The sequence below is a fragment of the Stegodyphus dumicola genome, chromosome 5 (genome assembly GCF_044657685.1).
Source record: "Stegodyphus dumicola isolate Sdum_Otavi_A_Nest chromosome 5, ASM4465768v1".
In the NCBI taxonomy this organism is placed as follows: Eukaryota; Metazoa; Arthropoda; class Arachnida; order Araneae; family Eresidae; genus Stegodyphus; species Stegodyphus dumicola.
Window position 1 is genome coordinate 47,966,476 of NC_140772.1, and position 27,262 is coordinate 47,993,737.

At 31.2% G+C, this 27,262-nt stretch overlaps 1 protein-coding gene across 2 annotated transcripts in view; it reads left to right on the plus strand.

The window, feature by feature from the left end:
* The window catches only part of LOC118193888 (uncharacterized), a 50,685-nt gene extending 23,717 nt beyond the window's left edge, over positions 1-26,968 (plus strand). For both annotated transcript variants that reach the window (XM_035365053.2, XM_085816628.1), the window contains exons 2-6: positions 12,080-12,149; positions 13,020-13,499; positions 17,713-17,842; positions 23,373-23,450; positions 24,181-26,968. In XM_035365053.2, coding sequence (XP_035220944.2) covers positions 12,099-12,149; positions 13,020-13,499; positions 17,713-17,842; positions 23,373-23,450; positions 24,181-24,335 — 894 coding nt within the window. In that variant the 5' untranslated portion in view covers positions 12,080-12,098 and the 3' untranslated portion in view covers positions 24,336-26,968. The remainder of the gene's footprint in view (positions 1-12,079; positions 12,150-13,019; positions 13,500-17,712; positions 17,843-23,372; positions 23,451-24,180) is intronic.
* The last annotated feature ends 294 nt before the right edge of the window (positions 26,969-27,262 follow it).

The following is a 27,262-nucleotide window of genomic DNA, read 5'->3' on the forward strand; positions in this document are numbered from 1 at the left end:
CACTACGTACTATGCAACAAAAATCGTCTGAAGTAAGCAATAAAAATATCTTTTGGGGTATTTATTTTTACTCAAAAGCAATTGCCAATAATTTATAAAATCGTCTGCAGTATTTCTCTCCAGTTTGTTTTGGAATTTTTGTGTTTTTTAGCTCTGTGCAGCCATGAATGCTAAACGAAAAGAAACTTTGCCTGGAATTCGAAAATTAGTTATTAATTTGCATATTGAACGTGGAAAATCTATTAGAGAAACTACTGAAACAGTTAACTTCAGTCATTCAACAGTTTTCAATATCGTTAAACGATATAAAAAGAATCATATGATTCAGGATAAAAGAAGACCTGGCCGACCATCAAAGCTATCCAATGGAATAAAGCGAATTATCGTTCGAAATATTTAAAAAAAATCCAAGAATGAGTGCTCCTAAAGTTGCTGCTGATTTACAAGCATTATATGGAGTAATTTGTAATTCTGAGACTATTAGAAGAGTAATTCGATCTACTGGATATCACGGTAGAGCAGCCAGGAAACAATTCTTCGTAAGTTAAAAGAATAGAAAACTCAGACTGGCTTTCGCAAAATCCAACATAAATAAGAATTCTGATTACTGGAATGAAGTTATATTTGCTGATGAGAGTAAATTTAATATATTTGGTTCTGACGGTAGAATCTTGGTGTGGAGAAAACCCAGGGAAGAATTTCGCAAACAGAACTTGGTGCCAACAGTAAAACATGATGGAGGAGGAGTTATGGTATGGGGGTGTATGTCGTCCGCTGGAGTTGGTAATCTTGTTTTTATTGACAGTATAATGGGTCAGTACAAGTGTATTGACATTTTAAATCAAAATTTGAAATCTTCAGCACGAAAATTGAACCTTCATAACGATTTTAAATTCTACCAGGACAATGACCCCAAGCACAGTGCTTTGAACGTTAGACTCTGGCTGCTGTATAACTGTCCTGAAATGATAAAAACACACCCACAATCTCCACAATTAAATCCCATAGAGAATATTTGGCAAGAATTGGAATCAAGAATTCGCAAACACACCATTTCTTCAAAACAACAATTAAAATCGGTGCTTCAAGAAGAATGGGGTAAAATCACTCCAGAAATCACAAAAAAATTAGTCTAATCCATCCCAAGAAGATTAAATCATGTTTTAAAAGTAAAAGGAAATCCAACAAAATATTAAAACCTTTTAAAAAGTAAAATTTTTGGATAAATATTTGATGGAAAAGTAAGTGTCCCATCACTTAAGTGAGCCATTTTCTGCTCCGTTCTAAACAATTGTATTTTTATTAAATTAATATTTTAATATTTTGAGAAAATGTATGTTATGTAATAATTGTTACTAAATTTAAGTATGAAACACACCCACAAAAAATTTTACATGTTTTTAAAATTTATTTTATTGCAGTTTCCTTTTGTAAAGCACAAGTGCCCCATCACTTTTTTGAGACACTGTATATGTGGTTTTGAGATAATCTCTGTACAGAAGCGATAGGAATCAAGTGACGTAACAGTATAATAACCTCGAAAGTAATATGCAAGCTATGCGATGGCCGAAAGTATAGTTCTCCCTTCTTCTGTTTGAAACTTGCAACATGTTTTTTAAATAAATGCAGAAAATCGCCTAATTAAATTTTTTTTATAATTCTTGTTTCAAAAGAAGGCGAACTATTTGTTTCATCCTAATCCGAAAAAAGTATCAAAACTTTATATTTAATATATTTTTAGATGTTGAAATTTTAAAATCGTGAATGTCAAATGGCTGAATAAGGGTTCAAGTTCATTTAAAATATTTATTCCGCATATTATAATTCGATGGTACAAATAGTAAAATTATAATATTTTTATCTTCGTAAAACGAAGATATATGTAGAAATATTTGAAACATTAAATAAAATTACCTAAATTGAATTTTTTAAAAACCGCTTATCTCCATTGCATTTTCATCCATAAACAGTGTTTGTACAAAATTTGAACTTGGTTGCTTATCTGGAAGTAGTTTAAAAATCAATGACAAAATTCCGATCATAGTGAATCACCATGAAAGAAACTAAATAAAAACTTATAAAAATAAAATCTAATCTATCCAATATGATCAAAGAGTTAGTACAAATTTCAAAAAGTACTGTACATCAATATCCACCTTTCCAGTAAATCTCTTGGTCATCCAGCATCTATTTCAAAAATTGCAAAACAATTTTGACTAGTGTGTGTTAAAAAAATTGCTCAAAACACAGACAGCTACATTTATACAACAAACTTATACAGTAGTTTTTATAGCAGAAAACAGGAGAAATGAGTTCTACGCTCTGTAAAATTAAAAGTATTGATTTTTTACAGAGTCTGTGATTGTGCTAACTGCTTATTTCACAAGAATTAGCTTGAAGTGCGATAACTCCTCATACCCGCTAAAAGACGACTGGGAAGAGGCATGAGACTCAATCGACCAAATCCAGGTGACGAGTCCACTGATTTTAGTCCGGGCGCCATAGAAGATTCTATTAGACTTTCGGAGCAGGATATGTGAAAATTCGCCTGTGCCTTGTCAGAAATTCTAACCATGGATCTCCGCTTGCTAGCTGGATGTCCTGTGGTGTAATCACTTACACCACAGGAACTCAAATGGGGGAATGTAAGAATTCCATACAAACCATAGGGAAATAATGAACAAGAAAATGTTCTCCTTAGTTTGGGTATTGGAAAATATAAGCGGGCATTTAAAGAATATACCACCAGAATTCATTTGCTACGTTCTTCGATATATGAGCATTTTATTAAAAATTGAAATTCATTGTTTTGATAACAAAAGCTTAATTTCCTACGTAGAGCCATAGAGAGAGGGGGCTAGGGGCAGTGTCGCATCTGGAGAACCTCAGCATCTCAGCCTGCCGGATACCTGAATAAAGCTGATAAAGTTGTCATTTAGAGCATAAAGTAAAGAGGCTCGTGAGGGCTTACACATGAAGCCTTTTCTCGGACGGCTCTGCTCATTTGTTATGTTAAAATTAGCGATCTCACAGATGTAAAGAGATTTATATCTACACTAGTATCACACAATGCGTAGTGTGAGAAAAAATAACAGATCCAAGAACACTTTTGTTGATCTTTTCTTTCTTTTTTTCCCTCGTAAAATAAATATTAAATGGAAGCGTTTTTTCAGAACTCTTTTAAATAGTTTGCTGATTGGCTGAATATTTCTCTATATCTAAAAATTGAGTTAGAAAATGCCTCAGAAATTTAAAATCTGTGAGGCATTCAAATTTCAAGCAACGAACTTGTTATCCGATAGGTAAAACTTTATTATAAACCCTATAAAACATTTTGTCACGAAAACGCTGATTTATATATTGTCAACTTTATACTGATATTCATGCTTGATACGTAAACAATTAGAAACAATAAAAACGTAGTTTTAAAAGTAACGGGTATAAGAATACTTTTATACATATTTTTGTTTCAATCTAACACCAAAAATTTAGTTTTAAGTATTGAATGAAAAATGCTTTGGAACATCGTATAAAAGAAAGAAGACTAAAGAAAGAAGAATGTCACAAAAAAATTCGTGGAATTAAATTGAAGCACGTGCGCCTGAATTGCCAGAAATGCGATTCTGATTCTGAAAATTTTCAAAGCCCAATTATTTCCATGCCTTTTGTTGCATTATCAATGAGAAAAAAGTCTCAGGTCTTAATAAAAGTCAAGTATCTTATGACGACTCATTTTTGTTTCAATACAGCAGTAAAAATTTAAATCAGGCTATCAGAATAAAAGCCTAAATTCAATAACATTATTAGGGAAAATGCACTTAGTAGACAGGACATTTAACCGACAGGTCGATTTAGTCGGTATAGACATTTAGCGGACTGGGCATTTAATCAACACAGAAAGTAACCGACAGCTTGTTTAACCGACAACACATTTATCCGACAGTACATTTAACTGGCAACGAGTGTACAGCCAAAAACATGCGACAGTTGTTTAGTAAAAAGTAAAATTTATCCCTATTTATCCAACAACAATTTAATTTTTCTATTACTTATAAAATTGCACGGATTCTCTATAAGTTCAATTTTGAAATCATTTTCTCTCTTATCAATAAAATTCTTGTTGAATTTTTAAAGTTTTCATCTATGATTTTAATTCTTATGGAATTTTAGCGTATCATGCCAATGTAGTTTGACGTAACCTATATCGGCCAAACTGAAAGAGCACTGAAATTTCTCGTCAGAAAACATGAATCGTATGCACGAAAAATGAAAGGAACAAATTTTGGCATCTAATCACAACTAGACACTTAATCATAATTTTGACTGTAAAATTGGATCTGTAAACATTATCCATAATGCTTCTTTAGTTAGTATACTGACTTTCCTTGAATCCTTTCACGTAAACAAAATTCTTCCTTCTTTAGTTAGTGACATTAATTTTGTAGTCTAGCTCCTCCCAGCGCTTTCAAAATCCTAATATTATCTTTTTCACCTATAAGGTTTTTCTCCCGCTTTCCTAGCGTGCCTTCGTGGTGTAGTGGTTCTGCACTCTGGGCCAGTATTCCAGAGGTCCGTGGTTCGCTTCCCGGCGAAGGCGTTGCTAATTGTTCAATTTTCCTTACTTTCAAAAAAATCCTAACACACGTCTCATTACTATTTTACTCGATAGATCCCGCTACATTTCTTTTTGTTTTGCCCCCATTGTTTCCGATGTAAAATTCTATCGCTCCCCTCACTGCTAAAATTTTCTTTTCGTCTCCTGAAGGCAAAGACGGCTCTCGAAATCGATTTCAAACTCAGTACCAATCAGATTGCTTAATTTTAAATTGTTTACACTGTATAATATTGAATAAAGACAAAAATGTAGTACTTGTCCGTAATCCTTCTCGTTGTGTTATAAGGTATTTCTTCCACCTTCTTAGCATGCCTTCGTAGTGTGGTGGTCTGCACGCTGGGCGCGTATTCCAGAGATCCGCGGTTCGATTCCTGGCGAAGGTGTTGCTTATTTTTCATTTTTCCTGTTTCCAAAATATCCTAATGTATCTACAGTGTACCTTGGAAAGGGCCTTGGAAAGAGTGTACCTTTGTCGGATAAATGTGAACAAATTTTATTGTTCATATTTATCCGACAAAAGATAAAAACATGCATTTAGATACATTTAGATAAAAACATGCCACTATGTTTTTATCTAAATGTACGCATTGTCACCTAAACGTGTTGTTAACTAAATGTCTTATCGCCTAAGTGTCTCGTCTGCTAAGTGGCTGTCGGCTAAGTGTTTGCGACCATTTTCTAATGCTCTTTAGATATAACTGTAGAACTCAAAGGAACTTTATCGGCAATTGGCTTATTATATTAAAAAATTAGTTCTCAATTAGGTTACCAGATCTTGAAAATACCAGATCTTGAAATAATAAATAAAATCTAAATTATATATCTTGAATTTCTAAAATATAATTGTTTTATATTTCTTTTGAGCTACATGCGTAAATTTCTTGCATTTTATGCTATTTATATTTATTCTTTAACTGGTAATGATATCTCTTGAGTAAATTTCCTCCATCCAATAAATTTATGATAAGGTTCCTTCACATTTAATAAATTTAAGTTTATGTTTTGAATTTCATTAAAAAGTTTCTCTGTTATTTTATTGCATTTGATAAATATTAACACCCATTTCATTTGCTGTCACCTTTATCACTTTCTATATTGTTACATTTACTGTTATAAGAACTATTATAACACACAATTCAGCTAAAAAATTTCTTGATTTTCGTAAATTCATTATGTACTATAAAAAGTCAAATAATTCTAGGGAAAAAATCAGAATCTAATAGTATTCATAAATAACAAAATGTAAAAATTCATAAAACTATACTATAAAAATTAACCTTAATCTAAACTCTGTTTTATAAAAAAAATAACTTTATCCATGTCGAGCAAACCCCTCTTCTTCCAGAAACAAAACCTCATTGGCTTACTCTTTCAAAATTGGCACAATTTTCTTTAAAACTAGTGTCAACCTATAATTGAAGGTACTTTCTCTTTCCTTGCCGCGTGTCATCGTGGTGTAATTGGAACCACATCTGGGTAGCAATCGAAAGATACAGAGTATGGGAAAGGACATTCTATTACTTTCAGGTTTCTTGTTTCGGGCAAACCTAATGACAGCTACGTTTGCCTCGTTTCACTGACAATGGAGTGTGTCTCTTCTGTGTACAGCAAAATGTCTCCTAATGAAAATTAATTATTTATGGCTCTTAACAGAAAAAAGCAACTAACGGGTTTTCGTTCAGAATAAAAGGTTAACAAATCAAAATCACATCCAGTTTTTGTTTTATTTTCATTTAGTATCACTAAATGTCTCAGCAGGGAATAAGAACTAAGACAGTGTAAGCCATTTTATTTGATCTACAACACTCTGCTTGTACATTTTACGCGGAATATAATTTGCATTAAATTTTAATTCTATGAAAATTGTTATAAAAGCTCTGATGATCTCTTAAACCTCTCATAGCTGCCGCTGTCTTTAAATCTAATTATAGAAAGCGGCACACCCTTACGTTCGATCATTTGTATTTTAGGGGGGATGAAAAATGTCAACGGTCTACAAAGTAGGAATCATTAACAAGTGCTTTCAAGCCAAGCTAACGACTTCTTGATTTATTAAAGAAGGATGCTGCAAAAATGGATCTTCCATTAATGTAGGTGTGAAGGAGATGCAAATGAGAACGGCGAAGATGTGATTAAAAACCTTAATTTAATGAAAGAGAGTTATCTTCTCCACCATGGAAAAGCATGAAATTGCTATTGAAGTGCATTTTCTATATATTGTTTGATAATTAATTAATAGTATAACTGAGTTTTTCCTTTTAAACAAGTTTTTCTTATTTAAAGTTTCTTGTTTCTTGAAGTTTTGTGGTCTGGGAACAATGAAGACGATACGTAAAATAATCAATTAAAATTTCAAATATCAATTTAATGAAATAAAACTCAATAAACTGATAGCATTAGCTAACAATGCTCAACATAATTAGAAGTTCAAACGTATGAAAAGCGACCTTATCAATGATATATTTCTCTGCAAAATAGCAAATATCAAAACTGCGATATAAAATACAGAACCATGAATGTCTTATATTTATGTGAAACTGTCAACTTCACAAGGCAAGTTGCATATTCTTAATGTTAAAAAATAACAAAATAAAAATAATTCTAATAAGCGATATCGCTTCCATAAAACCAGGCCTTAATTTCTAAAATTAAAAGTGACGGAGCCTCACGGAAGACCGTCAGAAAAGAGGAAAAAAATAAATAAATAAATAAAATGACTAATAAAATAATTAGTAATTTAAAAATTAAATAACTAATCATTAAAATAATTAAATGATTAATGGAAATATAAAGTTCAAAATCGAATTAAGTAATAAAATAATTAAAATTTGATAAAAATGTAAGGAGATAAATTAAATAAGCAATTTTTAACATAATGTTATTACTATAAATAAAATTTTTGAGTCCGGCTAGAATTTTGATTTATCCAAGATGCTAAGAAGTACCGGAGAGGAGCTGTTGTGGGCTCCGGTGCAATTTAAGCTTTACATAAAACATTATAATCACAACTCACCTATGCGTCGGAATTAAAATAAAATAATCTAGAAATTATTTTTGTATTTTTTTTCGCTGCTGTTCACGCGCGAGTTCCAAGTCAGTTAAACTTGGTTAGAGAGATTGAAGGCCTTCAACTTTTCATCATCTCCCAAGCATGTTTACATCTTGATTTTCTTGCATTATTTTTAATCTGTTATTCTACATATTGTCGTGCATTATTGTCTTTAAGATGGAAAGAACTTTTGAAAATGTCCTGCAGATCTTTGACACTTATTATCGTCAAGACGTGCCTTTATAGTAACCATATAACTTGTCGTAACAGCCAAGTACTCAGTAAAATGGGCTATAAAAGCAGAAAAGTACTGTACACAAATATATTGAATCACTGGTAGGATAGAAGTCAAATTCTAATTTAGAATTGTACAAGTGCTTCGTCCAGAACGTAGAAATATCAAATTAGTTCATAAATTTTTATTCTAATAACGATTACCGTTACGAAATGGCAACAATTTCTGTGCCAAGTGCATGAGAAGTTTATTGGCTTGTCAATTAGTTACAGAAAAAGCGCTCCAGAACTCACTGCAAAGTAAAGCGATTCTTTCATGGATGGCTAGCTAGGAGTCAGGAAAGGAATATACATAAGGAAAACCATAAACTATTTCGGATCCACTCATTCATTTGCTGCAGGCAGATTCAGGATGAATTGTTAATGTTCTGAGGCATGCTCACTAGTACGTTCACGTGAAATTTGATTAAGAAAGATTATCTTTACAAAATTTCAGTGAAAGCACTGGGGCGAGTCTTAATGAGATGTGTAAACTATAATTCTTTATTTAAGGGAATATAATAAAATGTGCTAATATTATATTAGATTTTTCCTTTTGCTAGTAAATTAAAAAACCCTGGAAAAGAAACACAGCCACGTCTATCGATTTTGAATTTTATATGAGGACACCCTATAACGTCTTATGCGACTCTTAATAAGTATCTTAGCATATCTTTTATTCTCTAAAAAAAGTGAAAGAGAGTTTTAAAGTTTTCAACGCAAAATGCCAAATCGAAATTAATAGCCGTTCTGGTCTAGCGCCCTTTGGGCTAATAAATAGTACAAACAGCACAATAATGGCTGGAAACAACTCAGGAAGAGGATGTTTAGTTATTCCTCCTTAGCAAACGAAATCGTAAAGTTCTTCAAATCATTCTAAGGGTAAACCCTACTAATGCAGCTAACCGCTATGTCTCACAGCTGATCCACAGCTGATTTATCACACTGAACTCCCTATTTCTCCACTTCGTATTTGCATTCTGCTCTGGAATCTTCTGGAAAAATTGGTGGTAGGGCTTCGAAAATATGCTTTCACAAATCTTCTAGAGAGTCGCCAAATTGGCGAGAAATCTCCAAACATTGCAAAAGTCATTTAGGAACGAAATTCTTGTATCTCGCCTTCTAATTGAGCTACTTTTACAATTCCAGAGTCGTTAAAATTAAGAGCTCTAAAATTTTATGCAAAAATAAATACTTAAAAATAAGACATGTGGCCAAAGCTTACATTAAACGCAAAGCAAGCCATAAAATTACCATTCTAAAAAATAAATAATTAGAATAAATAAATGCAACAATATAAAAATACAATTAAAAAACGATATGACAATATATCCTGTGAAGATTCAGGCATGACTCCCATTTTTTTCGAATAATTTCCTTAGCAAAAAAAAAAAAAAAAAAAAAACTTGAGTACAGTTTAAAAAATGTTCGTTTTATTTTTTATTTATAACATTTTTCGAGCTAAGGAATTCGGCTTATGAGGAAATGTTAGCAACAGTTTTTAATATATTTTTTTGCTGAAAATATTCAATTTAATTTATAAAATTTTAAATAATTTAATTTCAAATGATCGATTTTTTATTCCATTTATGAATACTATCTTCCAAAAATTAAATAAAGTGATACTTTATTTATGATTCATGATAATTAATAACTTTAATTAGATCATGTTTCCGGAAGTATTATTAAACTATTATCAAATACTAATGAGAATACGAGATTTCTGAAGGATTACTACATCTGGAACATGGTAGAAAGCTAAGATGAAAGCATTTTTCTTAAAAAAGCACTCCAGCAATTTAAACCAACTCCTCTAACAGCTTCTTTATACTAACACAGGTACACTAATGTTACATGCCCTTTAAATTATTTGGAAATCGATTAGATCTCCAAAGAAAAACAAAGTCATAATTTTGAAAATAAGCTTTTACGTTTATAAATAATAAATTCTGCCTTTGATACACAAGTCATTTGAATGAAATGTACAAACGCAAATATTGTTAAACTTTAAAAATATCATTTTTCACCAGTCTATTAAATAAGACAAGTACGGTCTTTGTTCATGTTTTCAAATTCATCAGATTGCCAATAACAGCGCAATAACTGATCATTCTTAGATGGTAACAGAAACGAACTCCGTCAGTGATATAGTTTATTTTCATTTATCATTACTTCCTTACCTCGTTTATATCGTTTTCGCGTAAATAAGATAAAAATATGTTAACACTAAATAACGAATCTACCATTTTACACAAGTTTTTCATGTTGGGATAATATACGACTCTATGAGTTGGAGATAATGACTGTCGACATCCAATACCAGATAGGAAGAAAAGGAGTGCTGAAAAGCCTATACACCAAAACAAAAAACGTAGACGGCTTTCTAAAATGTCGCTTTTCGTTGCAACAATTCCGTACCTTCTGATAGAATGGCAATAAACATGTCTTTTCATCATAACAGTCTCGTATATGTTCCAGCCTAGTACAATAAAGATGACTAAAATCATATGAAAATACAAGATATGCTAAATATTTTATACATTCCCATTTAACACAAATCATTTGATTCAAAAGTTTTGTTGCGGCCTAATTGCTTGCTGTATTAATGGTGTTTGCTACGAAATGTAAGGTCTGTTATAGCTAACACGTTATTTTTATGTTAATTTGTTTTTCAATTTTTTACGCCAGTATTTATCATAATGCTAGTTAGGTGGAATTCAAGTAGTGAGAGAGTATGTAATTCAGAACAGAACTTTGATTAATGCGCCAGAAAGCAGTTTCTTTCATGTACCATCCACCTGTATGTCGATCCGATTTTAGTGAATAGATTAAATACTAGATATGGCATTTATTTGTTGTATTGTATGGACTTAAGTGTCAGTATTTCTGTCACCGCTCAAATAAAGGTGGCATTGTTAAATTTTAATTGCACTGTAAGATATAGTTAGTTTAGTTGAGTTTTATGTTTTGTCTGCATTTTTAGAATTCTAAACTTTTAATTAAGTGCAAAGACGAAACATCCTCAGAAACACAGAATGTATAAAACTTGTTACGTTTATGATCACGATTCACGCTTCTATTTTATTCACAAGTTGGGAGAGCATCATTTTAATACTTCAAGAATATATTAGTATATCAAGAGTCAATATACCATTAATGAAGAGTTTATGTACATTATTTACATTATTTAAAACACAAAATTCACGTATAATATACATTTCCCCATCATAGGGCCCCATCATAGGATTAGTTTATCAAGAACAATTATTATAATTGTTCACGATTCACGCTTCTATTTTATTCACAAGTTGGGAGAGCATCATTTTAATACTTCAAGAATATATTAGTATATCAAGAGTCAATATACCATTAATGAAGAGTTTATGTACATTATTTACATTATTTAAAACACAAAATTCACGTATAATATACATTTCCCCATCATAGGGCCCCATCATAGGATTAGTTTATCAAGAACAATTATTATAATTGTTGATTACCGTTATGCGGCCAAGAACAGATCATTTCAAGCATCGAACTCAAGCTAAACTAAAAGAGTTATTACATTCTTTCCTCTGCCGCCAGTCACGTGACCTAGTCGGCGACAGACGATAAATAATAAAAGAAAATTTGGTTCCATCGGAGGGAAAAAGAAATAATTTCAACACAGAAGATTGAAGAGTGTGTAAATTAATAATTAATTAGATTTAAACTTAGAGAAGAATAAATATTTTATTAACATTTTTCATGCATTTTCATATTTCTGCTTATAGAAACAAAGCGAGCAGCTTCTGAGTAATTTCTTTAGTTTGATAATATTTGTTATAATTTAAAATGTACTTTTTTCCTTTTATGCAGCGTTAGTTTGAAGAAAAGGCGGAATTCAATAATTAATTAATTATTATTATCATAGTAGATTACTAAAAGATTTTGAATTCAAACTCCAGTAATATACGAAAGCTTCAACGTAAACTGTGTTTTAAAAAATTTCTAACAACGAAAGTTGATAATTTTTTCTTTTCATTCTAACCAAGCACAGTTCTGGATTCGTCTATTTCTTCAAACTGGTAATTAAACTGCTTTTAGTATCTTTCATCTAGTGTCAATCTCCCTGTTCTAAATCTCAAATTTCCACATTTCAGGAATTATTTGTAAAACAACATGTTCAAGAAGAAGCCTAAAGAAATACCAGAACTGAAACCGAATGAAAAAGTGAGATCTAATTTTTCGTTTTCTTTTATTTTTCTGTAAAAACACATTAGTAATACTTGTTTCTTGTGAGATTCAGCAGTTTAATGAAATCCAATTATTAGACCGAAATAATTTCACATAAATCATTGTTAGTTATTGACATACAGATTAAATTACTTATATGCTCTTAATAGCTCAGACTGATAATAGGCTTTAAGATTCTGATTTAGTTTGGATTTCGGATCTAGAAATTCTCAATCTGTAAATGGATCTACGAATATTGAGGCTTTTTGAAATGTCTTGGTGAAATGTCATTTTTTATTCTTCAACGGATGCAACACCTGCTTTCTCTTAACTGTGTCTATTAACCATGGGAGTGTATACGAGCCAGTTTCCCTTAGAAAGTCCTCCACGAAAGGCATCCCTCCCTTTAGGCAGATAGCCCTCGAGGCTTTGCCATAATCACATACACATACACACACTTAACCATGGATAGACATGCTCTAAATGTACAGTTCTCTTCATTTTAAAATCAACTAAATCAACTTACACGTCTAGCTATTTAGCTATCTTTCTTCGTGGAGTATTTGCGATTCTTTGTTTTGAGATTAATTCCTTCATTCTGAAGGTACAGCTATGAATTTCTAGTATAATAATTATTCTTTCCTAATGTCGTATATATTAACCTACGACGGCATTAACATTACTTACATCTTTTATGAATTTATTAATGAATAAAAAGTAAAACATTTCATTTATTCAACTATTAAATTATTTAATTTTATGATTTATTTCATGAAATTAAAAGATTAAAATATATTTTATTATTTATTCAGTTATTTAATTTAATAAATGAACAAAGAATAAATACTAATAAATTAATGATTTCAGGTGACTCGTACTGTGGTAACAGAGACAGTCGAAAAAACAGGTGGGGTACAAACAACTAGAACTACAATCACATGCAGCGAAGCTAATTTAGATTCAGCTTTCAAAAGACTAAATCTCGATCCTGAAAAGTTTCACTCTGGTGGAACACAAGTCACCAAAAGGATAGTCTACACCAACAGTTCTGGAGCTAAAGAAGTGCTAGAAGAAACGGTTGAAGACTATGAAGATCCCGACAAATTAAAAAGTGCCCAGGCTAAAAAAGAAGAGGACAAATCCTTTCTAAAGAAGCTGGGTTTGAGTGGCAGCAAATCTTCAGCTACACCAACGAAGACTTCTACCCCAGCTGGAAATTCCACAAAAAATGAGAATAAAGCACATACAGTAGTCGCAAAGCCAGGGAAATTCGAAGACGAATGTTTACGAGCTCATAATGAGTACAGAGCTAAACATGGTGTGCCAAGTTTAACACTTTCCAAAGAGGTAAGAATATCTCTAATGCATTTTGAATTTAAAAAAATATTATGAGCATTAGAATTATAAAGACAAAATGAACCTTCGATTGGTAATAATTTTAAGAGAGCTTTTTGACAACGTAAGTAATGGGTCTCCCTTTTCTAAAAAGTAAAAAAGCATTTTGAATATATGCATTGTCATTGAATCTATGTGTGCAGTCTGACACCTAAATATTTAAGTTAGTCTTTCCGTGACAGAAATGCATCAATGAAACTAAAAACGTTGAACGAGTTAGATAATTCGGCTAATCTTTGGAATATGGTAACAGGTAGTTTGGCGACATTTTGGTAAGGCGATAAAGGTTACTAGCTAGGACTTTAGCAGTGTACATGGATAAAGTCAAAAGCGTGAGCAATGCCATTTTTGTACAATTCTGGAATGTTTTTTTAAGTGAAAATAGGTCGACGTGTACATGGATGATACCGTGTATGTGCAATTCTTAGAAACGCGGCAAGCAGTGGGTGATTCTGCACTTTCTCCCAATTTCGCTCCTAATCTTCGTCATGATTAGGCATTTTTGCTCCATAAAAGTTCTAGTATAAGCGTAATTCGGCTAGCAGATTGTTGGAAAAAAATTTTGATTAAAAAAAAAAATGCCTTTACTTCGTGAAAACAAAATGGCTTCCAAAACAAAACTAGCAGTTGCTGTAGCAGGGTTGGTCGCCAAATTTTCGCCAAAAAATCACCAAGTTACCATAATTCAAAGATTAACCGATAATTCAAGACATTTATGTGCAATTATCATATAATATTTAAATATATTTACATCACTCAAAATTCATTAATTGTTATTCACTTTTCCCAAAATTTCACGTACTAGCCGCTTAACATAGTAATTATAAATGTATAATGATTTTGATGAATCCAATTATTGCAATTTCACTAGGTCCAGCTAATATGATTTCATAAAGATATTTAATGATTTTTATAAAACTAAAATACTACTTTTTATTACACTAATTTAATCAATCGTTCTAGCCTAATTGTTAGACCAGAGGTTCTCGATCTTATTTTTTTGCCTCATGTACCTGTTTCACCATTGCTAGACGATCATTCTCCCCTTCCGTTCCAAAACTTGAAAAACATATATAAATTTACTTAAATTTGTATTATAATGCGTTTTATAAATTAAACAAGGAAACATTTAGAAATTTCGATAAATACCAAAGCTTGAATAAAAGTTTTTTTTTTTTTTTTTTTTTTTAAATATTCATAAACTAAAAGTAAATACAAATAAAAGGCTGACCGCCTTACCTCCCCTGACCCCCCCCGGAATTCTCCCTAAATTGCCCTCCCCCAAGGGTAGAATTCCTGCCTGGTTGAAAACCCCTGTTTTAACCAATAAAACTTATATATTGAGTTGTAGTAAATACTACAACTCATTATACAACTTATTCAACATGTCCAGCCACTTTTAATTTCACTTCCAAAAAAGCCGGGAAATGACGAAGAAAGTTTCAAAGCATTTTATTTTTCAGTGTGCTAAAGCATCTCCAATTTTAAGAATTAAATATGGAATCTGAAATGTGGATTAATTTATTTCTTTCCTTAAAAACTTTCTCAAATATTATATTTATTATTATTATTATTGGTATGCTATTTTATTTTTCAGTAAATGTCAACTATTTCATTTTATTTTGGTTCTGCTGTTATTGCTGAATTTGATGATAAGGATAACAATTGTCAACTTGTAGTAATCATCATGTATATTATTAGAAAGTCCTCCACGAAGGCATCCCTCCCCTTAGGCAGATAGCCCTAGTGTGCTTTGCCATAATTAAAATAAACCAAACCAAAACCATCATATATATTATTTCTGTAATACAATTCCTATTTTATTTCTGCCTATGCAATAAAGCTTAGCAAATCTTTTTCAGAGAAGCCCCCTTCCCCCACCAAAAAAAAAAAAAAAAAAAAAAAAAAAAAAATGCAACAAAGCATTTCAGTTTAATCTCCGTGAATGGGAGGCTTTAAGAGAATTTAACTCTAAACCTTAGGTAAAACACTTCTGAAAGTTCTATTAGAAACTCCTCAATGATCAACTGATATTCGGGTGTGAAAGAAGAAGAAAATAATGTTTGACTGTATCTGGAATAAATTGTGCCGCATGATTAAATTTACTTGTCATACTGTATATGTATTTCTATGATATTTTGTGATAACAGTTTTTTAATTTAATTTTTTATTTTAAAATTGTTTTCGTTTGTGTACCATTATTCGTATTTTCTGTTTTTGTAAAAAGTAAAATATTTATTTAAAATTTCATATTTCTTTTTTTAATGAAGTGTGATGTCTTAATTAACATTTTTGTAGCTTATTGCCAAACAAAAATGTAATTTGCAGTCTTAACCTCTTATTTCTACTGAACTGTTTTTGTATGTATGTATCGTCTACTCAATTATATACGAAGTATTTAGAAATGCTAATTATCAGTGACAAAATAATAAATATATAGTAATAATCATCACTTTATTCTTCTCCATTATAATACTTTATATTTTGATGCAGTGATAATTTTTTATTTAATTTCCTCGATTTTTAATAAGCTTTTAAACAAATAAATCTTTAACTCTGAAAGCAAATAACAAAAATTTGCATAAATTAAAACTATCCTATTAAATTTCAGATTTATTTCATTTGCGCCTTGGGTGTGTGTGTGTGTGTGTGTTTTTTTTTTTTTTTTTTTTTCTTCTGAATGAGGTGCTATATTTTACAGTAGAAAATCACGTAAAAAATAATTGGAAGAAAAGTATTCCATTTTCGTAAAAAAGAATTATTTACGTAATTTCGCTTAATAGTAATTATCTATTGGCTAATTCATAAAAATACCGCAACATCCTAAAGCTATAAATAGTCAAAGAAAGATATTAACATAAGTGAAATTCAGTTTTTACTCGTTTTCCTCAATAATCATTTTGGTTACAGCTTCTCAAAATAAAATCTCAAATCTTAATACCACTTACTGGTAATTATTATAACCAGTAAGCATAATTGGAAGTAAACTTCTTCCTTTTCCAAAGAGAAAATAATTGATGCAATTAACCTTAAATATAATTTTCTATTGACTAATTTATAAAAACACCGAAACATCTTGAATTTATGAACAATAAAAAGGAGACATTAATTTTAAACTTTCATTTAATTATCTCAAGGATTATTATAGTTACATCTTTTCAAAATCAATTATCAAGTCTCGGATCTTAATTCGGCAAAACCAATTGAGTAAACAATAAAATGAAATATACTATGAACAATAAAAAAAGGCATTAATTTAACTAAATTATTTCAAGGACAATTATAGTTACAACTTCTCAAAACTAATTATTAAGTCTCGGATCTTAGTAATTGGTAAAACTAATGGAAAATTATATAAGTCTACTTTTAGGATTAGATTATTTAGACTTATTTACCTTTCAGAGAAAAGAATTTTTAACGTAATTTTGTTTAACAGTAATTATTGAATGGCTAATTGAAAAAAACGTATCGAAACATTTTGAATTTAGGACTGAGAACAAAAAACGAGACATAAATGTAATTGAAACCCTATCTTACACCCATTTTATTCAAATATTATTGTAATTATCACTTCTCTAAATAAAGTATCAAAACTTAAGTGCAGTAAATTTACCGATGAATTTATTGGTTGGTTGAAATAAGATATCATAAAGTCAGAACAATATTTGTAAATCAGAAACTTTTCAAGGGAAATTTAGAAAAAAATTAAAAAGTTTGTGTGCAAACTATAGCTTCCATTAGAAGGAAATTATGAAAAAGCACCATAATAAATCTTAGTTAATATGGTGTTATGCATGTTGAACTGAACAAAATGTCAACATTTTAGTATAATTTAAAATTACGAAGAAAAGCAATTTTAGACTGGATTTAGACTGGTGTAGACTTTTAACGAAAACTTTGCCGATTTTGAGAGCAATCAGACATAGATCCCTCTTTTTCAGGAGCAAAAACAATTCTGTAAATCTGTTTGTCCTCTTTATCGAAATGTACACTAATCTTAAGTTGTTTTTTGGTCTAAATATTAAATTTTAATTAGCGTATATCTATTCCAAATAGAATTCAGTATTCAATTTGATAAATGGAAAAAAGCATAAATTTTTTAAGAATTTGTTTAATCTCGTTTTCCTTTCGAAAAGGTAATAAAAAATGTTTTTCATCTATATAGATTTGCTCTTATGCCAAAGAATGGGCAGATCACCTTGCAGCAACGGATCGTTTCGAACACAGGAGAGAAAGAAAATACGGAGAGAATATTTTTATGAAATGGAGCTCAGACCCCAACCACGTAGTGGCAGGTAGCCAACTCTTCCTTCTAAGTTGTGATCATGCCAAAAATATAAAAGGAATATTGCTGAATGTTTGATGATAATGTCACTGAACGACCACTTTGAAAGATATATCAAAACAGTTCTCTTTTATTTATGTTGGCTAAGAACGAATTCAAGGACACCTCTATTATTCTTGCATTTTTACTATTTTTTAGATAATTTCTTGTTTTAGTGCCGCATTTTCTTCTCTGTATATACGATTCTCACCGACCGTTAGCGTAAACACATAAAGAGAGAAACATGTTGCGAACTGTCTTAAAAGTTGCCAGCGAAGCAAGGGATGAAGTTGACAGCTTATAGCTAACAGCAAAACGAAACTTATTTACAATATTGCTTTGCGTATTTGCCATTGCTTTGTAATATATATGGAAGTAAATGTTCTTCGTAGATAAATAAACCCTGCTAATACATCTTAATATTGTTCCCTTAATTACATTTCTGTTACATTCTTCTAATTGGCGTGTGTCCTGAATCATTCCATTGGCCTTCAAGTGCCATAGGTAAAATGTAAGTTTTCCTCAGAAACTCGATTATTTAATATAAGTTGCTACTGAAAGAATATTTTCGTTCACAATCACTGATAAAATATTTAATGGTTTTCCTTTTGCAATAATAAAAAATATTCCGCGATTAAATCCAGCACAACTATCTTGTCATCATTCCATTTTATCCTTTCTCCAGCTATAAAATTGCCTGTATTCTTAAACATTTCAGTTTTAATGTCTTTTTCTCACCTGTCAGTAATCTGGTTATTCGGTTCTTACTTAAATATCTCATCTCTAATTTTCAATTTTTAAAGAATTTATAGTCTATCTTGTCAGTGTAGTTTCGCACATATCGGTTAAACTAAAACAGTTTGTATATTTTTCCTCAAATTAACATGAATTCTGTCTTCGGAAAGGAGACATTACTTCATTACTTTAACGTCACTACGTTTTGATCTGACTGAGTAGTCGGAAGCGTTAAATAAATATCTTAAGTTTTATATTCATTACCACAGCAGATCCTGGCAATCATTTAAATTTTCCATTAATAATAGTCCAAAAATTGTCTAAACCAGTTAACAATGATGTTTCTAAATTTCAGAAATAAATACTCGACCATCTGAATATTCATCTGTTTACAATATTTGCTAATTTCTTTAGCAGGGTCATTAATTACCGCTTGCTTTTATTTGTGTGTGTGTGTGAGCTTCTGAACCAAGAACAAAAGTAGTTGAGACAATTCTGACCAGTCACTTTCCCAACTTTAATTTACGAGACATCACTTTATTAATAAAATTTCTTTCACGGTCAATGTCGAATACACATTTTTACTTCCTACGCTAACTGAGTTTACGAAAGAGCAATTGTCTGTAAATCTGTATCGCAATCCTCACCAGAAATGAATAATTTGCATCGCTGATGTCGTCCGCCTTAATATTGTTCATTTCATTCACAGATAAACATTTTGTGGCTGTTCCCTGTTCACAAACGTAATGTCTGTGTTTTCCTCTACATTCCGTACACCATGTGCCATCACGACAAAATCTAGAATCATGAGATTTTTTTCAAACATTTAAAGCACCAGCCAAGACATAGTAAACTAGCTTTTTCTCCATTTACAGATAAAGGACATTTAACGATGTCATGTTTATCTACAGAACCAAATATATACAAGAATTCTTAATTGTATCATTTAATGCAGCTGTTCTCCGTATACGTTTAGAATTATCATATTTCTTGCGCTACGAATCTTGTATTTTATCGACTTAGTCTATCCTGCGAAATAAAAATGTTTTTTTCTGGAGGGGGACGTGTTTCGATTTTTTTAAAAGTTAGGTCAAGTTATTTAAATATGGCACAGTACGTGAGGGTTATCTTCTTAAAAAGAGGAATGCCTTCGTGGTGGATGTTTTAAGGGAAACTGTCTCGTGTTCACGTTACACATCGGAAAAAACCACAAAAACCAGCCATGCAGCCAGTCATTCGCTTCAATTCAAACCCAGGTTGAACTACAAGTGTTCAGCGGCTACTGGTGAATACTGGTAGTTCAACCTGAGTTAATTTTTAAAATGGGTTAAAAAATTAACCCATGTCCAACTACATTACTCTTTTTAGAAATTGGGTTAATTTTGAGCAGTTCTACAATTTTTCTTTCTTAGCTAAAAGAGTATATTCCAGTACGATAGCTTCAGGAAATAATTTTATTAATATTGCAAAAAGAATACCACCGTAATTTCTCAGTTATAATTTGGCTGTTTTGAGACTCCGGCGGCTTCGAGACGAACGTGAATAGTAATGGTATCATGTAAATGTTTCAATTTTATGTAATGTTTATTTTCATGGATTGCGCCTTCAAACTGTACTCTAAACACCTTTCAGTTTTCACAATCCCTTCTTCCGAAATCCTAGAGGAATCACTAAATGCATCAGTACTTTCATTTTGCTATTTATGTTTAAAGTTCGTATCTATTTTCGATTTGGAATTCGTAATCCTTTCATAGTGTTCCTGGCTTGTCAGAACACGAGCTTTGAACACTTCTAAACGATCTATAATGTTTTCTATTTTAGAATCTATCTGAAAGACACGATTAACTTTCTCTTCTCTCTAAAAACATTCCTTCTTTTTAGGCATGGCCAGATCATTCAAAAATTGTAGCTTTTGCAAATGATGTAGCTTTTATTACAAGTGGCCGTACCAGAAACATTTTACAGAATAATTGCAACGAAACACTCCAGTTATTTAACGAACTTTGCGAAACTCAAAAACTACAAATTTCACATAGTAAGTCCCAGGTTTTAGAGATCCATAAACCAGGGGAAAATATAACTAAAGCTTTAGCTCTAAAAATTGACAATCAAAAGATCAAATCTGTGAAAACAATCAAGTACCTAGGTTTAACAATCTACAAGAAATTCTCTTGAATTCTTCATCTACAAAATATTAAACTTCGTACAACATCAATAGCTAACTGCCTACGACGTATGCATGGATATAACTGGGGCTTAAATCCCCATATAACACGTATTCTTCTAAAAACAGTCATTTTAAAAAAGGTAAAGTACGGAGCCGGAATTTGGGCACAACCAATGACAGTGAGAAAGATCAAATATTTAAATTCAATTCAAAGGCCTTTCACTCTTTGCATTACTCGGGCGTATCGCACAACTTATAGCAAATATCGCACAACTTATATTAAAGGCGCATCGCACAACTTATAGCAACTCAAAATATAGCACTTGATACTTTAGCTGGTACTCTTCCATTATCAATCAGTGCAGAAATGGAAAGCGCCTATATAAAAGTCCTTCAACTTAACCAAGCCGCAGAATTCAACAACCAAACCTTTTGGCCATCCAACTATGAAAAGAAATTAACCCCAATCCAGCGCTTCGCTTCAGCAAAATAATATTCCCCACGTCTGAAGAAAATTCAAGTTCATCTTCAATTGCTTATACTGATGGATCAAAAATTGAAGGAAAAGTTGGTTCCGCAGTCTTTTTTCAAATTACCCCCTGAAATATCATCAAATGAAAAGGCCATCTCCATAATAATAATAGTGCTTTCCAAGCGGAATTGTCAGCTATAAAAGCAGCGATTGAAATAGCCATTCTCAAAAATCTCAACGAATTTAGCATAAAATCTCACTCCCAAGCAGCTATTCTAGCTGTTAAGAATCCCTTACCTTCCTCTCCGTTGATATCTGACATAAATTCTCTTCTTGGCAAAATTTCAAACTACAAAATTCACATTTCATGGATCAAAGGACAAAGTGGCCATTTTGGTAATGATCAGGCAGATTAACTAGCCAAAGAAGCAGCTATTAATCAAGATGGTACTGAAATCATCATTCCGTGGCCTGGCTCAAATTTCAAGTACCAACTAAAACAACTTGCTTCAAAATCTTGGCAAGATTTGGGGAACAATGCTCCACAGAGAAGACGCACATATAACTTGATCCCCAATGTAAGCTTCGCATTTCTGTACTCGAATCCTTCACTAAATTACTTTATAACAGGAAATGGACCCTTCCCCACATATTTCTACGCAAGAAATTTGGCAAATTCTGATATCTGTATATGTGGGGAACAGGAAACTCCTGATCATTACACTTTCTCGTGCCCCTTAACTGAGGATATTCACATAAAATCCCCAAGAACTGATCTCCTGGCATTCCAAAGGCTTTTAATTAAAGATAAACATCAGTATCCAAAGTTTCAGAAAATTATGCAACGACTCTCTTCCTACGGCCTAGATATCTGTCAAGTGTAAGTCCACGTACTGCTTAGTGAAATTTTACATGCTGCGATTATGGATAAAATGGCTCCCCTCGTGAACTTTATAAACTGCAGTAAACCAATATATCTGAAATAACCCATGGACACCCACCTCTTTAGCATTATTATTACAATTCATTTTAACATTGTGTTGCCAGTACTAATTATAATTATCTCATTATGATTATTAATTATGTTTATCTCTTATTTTTGTTGCACCAAATCAGATGTTCAATTTATCTTGTGAATCTCAAATTGTATTCCGACTATTTTGTAATCTACTTATGTCCTACATCATTATTTTAATTAAATACTAGATGCAGGGCGTACTGTGGGATTCCACGATGTACCATAATAGGCAAACTCTAGACCTTTTGGAAAGCTTCAGTCTATGCAAATTCTTATAAAACTTGCAATTCAATCCCCGCCCTTTTTTTTCAAAGAGTTAGTATGGGAATTCATTACCAGTTGACCTATGGTACATCGCTGGTGTCCCCCATACTTTTACCTTTACCTTTACCTTCTTTTTAGGCAGACAGCCTTGCGAGCTTTGTTGTAATTGATTGAATAAAGTATTGGACTATTTACTGCCTTTTTACTAAAATAAAACTGAATGTAGTAAATGCATGTAAACGTCTCTGAATAAATAAGGTGATACTGTAATTAAATTTAACGGGAAAGAGATTAGTTACGTTTCGAGAGGAAGTATAGCTCTTCCCTTTCAGCAGTAAATATTTTCTGTTTCGAAAATTATGAAGATACCATTGGTATTATGACATTCAGATACGTCATCTTTACACAGAAAAGCACACCACACTTTTGTATGTGGAAACACTGAAAATACTTTGGCTATATGAAGTAGGAAAATACTAAAGTATTAAAAAAGGAATATTTCAAAACACATATGCAGGTGTACAGAAGAACAAAAGTGGCACCATCTGGTGGTAATCTATAGAAACATTTCGTGCAAGACAAAACTTTTTACCATGACTCTTTAAATTTAACACACACACACACACAAAAAAAAAAAAAAAAAAAAAAAAAAAAAAAAATTGTTGGATCATCATATCAAATATCTGTCAAGTCATTTTTATAATAAGAAGAATATGTTAGGAAATAATGAGTAGTAAAGATCTAATCTATGTGAATAAAATGCTGAATTAGTGATGCATACCACGCAATATATCTATTTATGATTGATCTGGTACTGAAATAAAAGTTCTATTTTTCCTTTTCAGGTAATGAAGCTGTAGACAGCTGGTATAGTGAGATAAAAGATCATACATTTGGTGTAGAGCCTCGGAGTCTTAAATCAGGTATCCATATATTTTACTTATTTTATGACATACGTGACTAGCAACAAATCCAGAGTATTTATTTTCAAAAACTGAAAACTGATAGCTGATTGACAATTCACTCTATGATATATAAGATATGGACATATATGATATATAAGATATGAGCCATAATATATTAGATATAGACATAACTTTCCGCTGGTTGCTTATGCGCTTGGAGAAGTTACATCCATTAGGTCGGAAAAAATGGGAAAATAACAATATTAAATGCTATGAATTGGATGTAAAAGAAATAAAAGTGTTTATGCAGGAAACGAACTATGTCTTTATCGGCAGTAAATAAGTAAACAGAGAAGCAGAGATCTGAAATAAATCGAGAATATTACTTCTGTATTATTTTCTGAGGAGAAAAAAAAACAAAAACATCAAACAAGAAAAAAAGCATTTTCTATCTTTATCTTTTAGAATGGATTTTAAAGATAGAAAAGTTTTTAACATTTCATAATGGTTTAACATTCACAGTTTTTAACATTCACAGTGGTTTTTAACATTCTATAATTAAACCTGAATTTGATACTCGTATATGTGGAAAGCTATTTGATATCTATTCATTTTCATTTTCTAAAGATGTTTTCTTTGCCTTTTACTTGAAATTAAGAAACACGTTATTAATTTCATCTCCAAGCGGAAATAAGAAGAAAGTATTTTTTAATTTTTTTATCATCTAATATATCTTCATCATTTTCAGGTCATTTTACGCAAGTGATATGGAAAGAAAGCAAGCACATGGGTGTTGCTTGGGCAAGAAGCAAAAGTGGAAAAATTCTCGTCGTTGCCAATTATGATCCAGCAGGAAACTTTATTGGAAAGTTTTCCGAGAATGTTCCGCCACCAAAAAAATAATTTTTACGGTTAGCATAGCTTTGCTTAATTTTCATACTCATTTCAGATTATAATCAATGTTTTCCCCCTCTTATTTAATCACAGGACTTATAGACATTTCTTAATTTTAAAAAAGCAAATTAAGTTTGTCATGGCGTTACATATGAACATTGGCTATTACGGTATTTTTATTTGTATGTACCTTGGTCACTCAAGCCACAAATGTAGCATTAAAAATGCTTGAAAAAAAAAAAGACCAGCATGAAAGAAGATGTATTTCGAAAATATAATTTTTAAAAAACTTCTCATTACAGAACTTTATTAAAATTAGAATCTTACGATTGAATGCATGACATCCAGTATGTGAATACTTCTGAATACGCTTCTGTTTTTCCCTTATTTTTATCATGGTGGTGTAGCTACAATCAAACTTTCATTAAGGAACAGATCCTGAATCCTCAGACCCTCGAATCAGGAAACCAGTACACTCCTATTAAGTGGATACTCCTGATAAGGGACGGAAGTCTTTGTGCCGTGAGTGTCCTCTAACGAGAGACTGTAATTTAAAATTTATTTCGCATGTTTAAGTTTAAAAATATGTAGTGGTGTTATTGTTATCCTTTTGTGAAAGAATCAAATGATATAGGAAAAGAAATTAGACTTCGGGTAAAATCTTGTTCAAACACCTCGATGTCCCCTTTATAAGATATCAATTTTATAGCGTAGTTGTTGAATTCAGTCTGTGATAAATGAATTTATGTCGCAAAGGTAAGACAGATATAACTGAAAAGTAAAGAAGGGTTGTATAAGATCTCAGACCACATTCCACTTATTACCAAATATATTATTCATCAATTAAAATATTTATGACTAATTACCATTTATTACTTCTGCTAACTCAGGATGCTTATTTTTCAATAGTTTTAATTTTGGTAATTCTTTTGAAATGTTTCGCACGGTCATTGAATCGACAAAATCCTAGTTCTTTTCTTGAACTAGCAGTCAGTACCTGATAACAATTAATCTATTTTATTATTGTTATTGTCATTTAACTTCAAATGTTTATATTCTGCTCTTAATCTGTAGAAACAACAACACCCCAAAATTTATTTGTAATAAATCATATTTTTCTTAATAAATTTAAATAAAGAAAATGGTGATAAATTTTGCTATAAAGAATTCATACTCTTAGTTCTAGCATTTCCTTATTAAAGCTTTGGTGACATTCAAGATTTTCCACAAGTACCATACTTCTTTGATTTTTATTCAAATGTAGGTATTGTCTTCGAAGTTTTTTTGAAGGATATTCGTTTACTGTGTTGTTCAATGATTTATATTTTAACATATGTTTCTTTGCTAAAACGAGACATCAGTGTTAAGATATCTTTAGCACCAGTGCTTTCATAAAATGTTTTATCTTATAATTTCTATATTAGCAATTTTCCATCCGTGTGATAATAGCGGTTGATTAAAAAACGGGTCAAGGTTTTAGTAATATGAAAAAATATTTCTACAGGTAAATTAATTTATACTACTGCAAAGCACACAATAGTTTATATTTCTTATAAAGGATGATTCTATGAATAGTTTTAAGAAAGTATGATTGGTATGCTGCAGGTAGTTAAATCCACTTAAACAACCTGCAGTCGGATCGTTCCGAAAAACTTGCTTGGCGCTCTCTGAACTTAAAGACGTCTTGCATGCGCATTGTTATAAAATTTTTTACACACTATAACATAAGTTGCTTTATTTTGAAGATTCAGGTACTTTTTTCACAAAATTGTACCATGTTCATTTTGGTAAATATGGAAAAGCTCCTTGTTTTCATTTACACTTTTTATTTCAAAATACGAGTAGGACTTTTATATACATGTGCAAGTATTGCTTTATCAAATGAAATTTCTATGAAATTGCTCATTCAAAATAAACTTTGCTGATATCAGAAATGCATTTTGCTTTTTTAAAACAAGTTTTAATAGCAAATTTACTTAAAATGAAGTACACATTCCTTTAAAAGGCTAATTATTTATTTATAACAACATTTTTAAGCATACTTTGAATAAAGCTACATGTTTAATTCTATATTTTAATATTATATGCTTGCAGTGCACAAATATATCTATATCATTCATTAATTTTATACATGAAGACTACTATTTTGTAATATTTTATATTTAATAATATTTTTAATTAATGTGTTATATTCAAAAGTAAATATTTAACGACTTTGACCAATATTGCTCCTTTTTTCTAACCATTTATTATGGCTATAGTGTACAAACTTTTATTCTTCTTGTTTGTGATGCCTTTTTATAACAAAATTTTCAAAACTAATTGTTTTTTTTACAAAAGTTCCTATAATTAACTCGCTTTTGACGAGGTGATATTTAAAAATGTTTTTGAGTGAGCAGATTGTTTAGAAAGAGAATCTAATAAAGTCAAATAAAATATCTTTTGTATGATTATTTATGAAATGTGAAGCTGTAATTATGTAATGTAAGAAGAAGTATGAAATGTTAAGCCATAATAACGCTTTTGGGCGATAATGTTCTTTCCAGCTTATGTATAATAAAAATTAAATAATTATTCATTCCCATCTCCTTGGCTGTTGTATAAGAACAATAAAATATGTTAATAAAATTTAATTTATTCAACGTCTGTTTTTTTTTCTTTCTGTTTTCTGTAGGAGAATATTTTCATTTAAAAATAACGCATCTTATTTTAAAGCGAAATACGTTTCTTTTAAAGATTAGGGCCCACCAGCGAGCGGTAAAGTCGTTGAACACTGGTAATTCGGTCCGAGGTTCGAATCCCGCGAACTGGCTGGCTGCATGGGTGTTTTCGTGGTTTTCCCCATGTGTAACGTGTATACGAGCCAGTTTCCCTTAGAAAGTCCTCCACGAAAGGCACCCCTCCCTTTAGGCAGATAGCCCTAGTGTGCTTTGCCA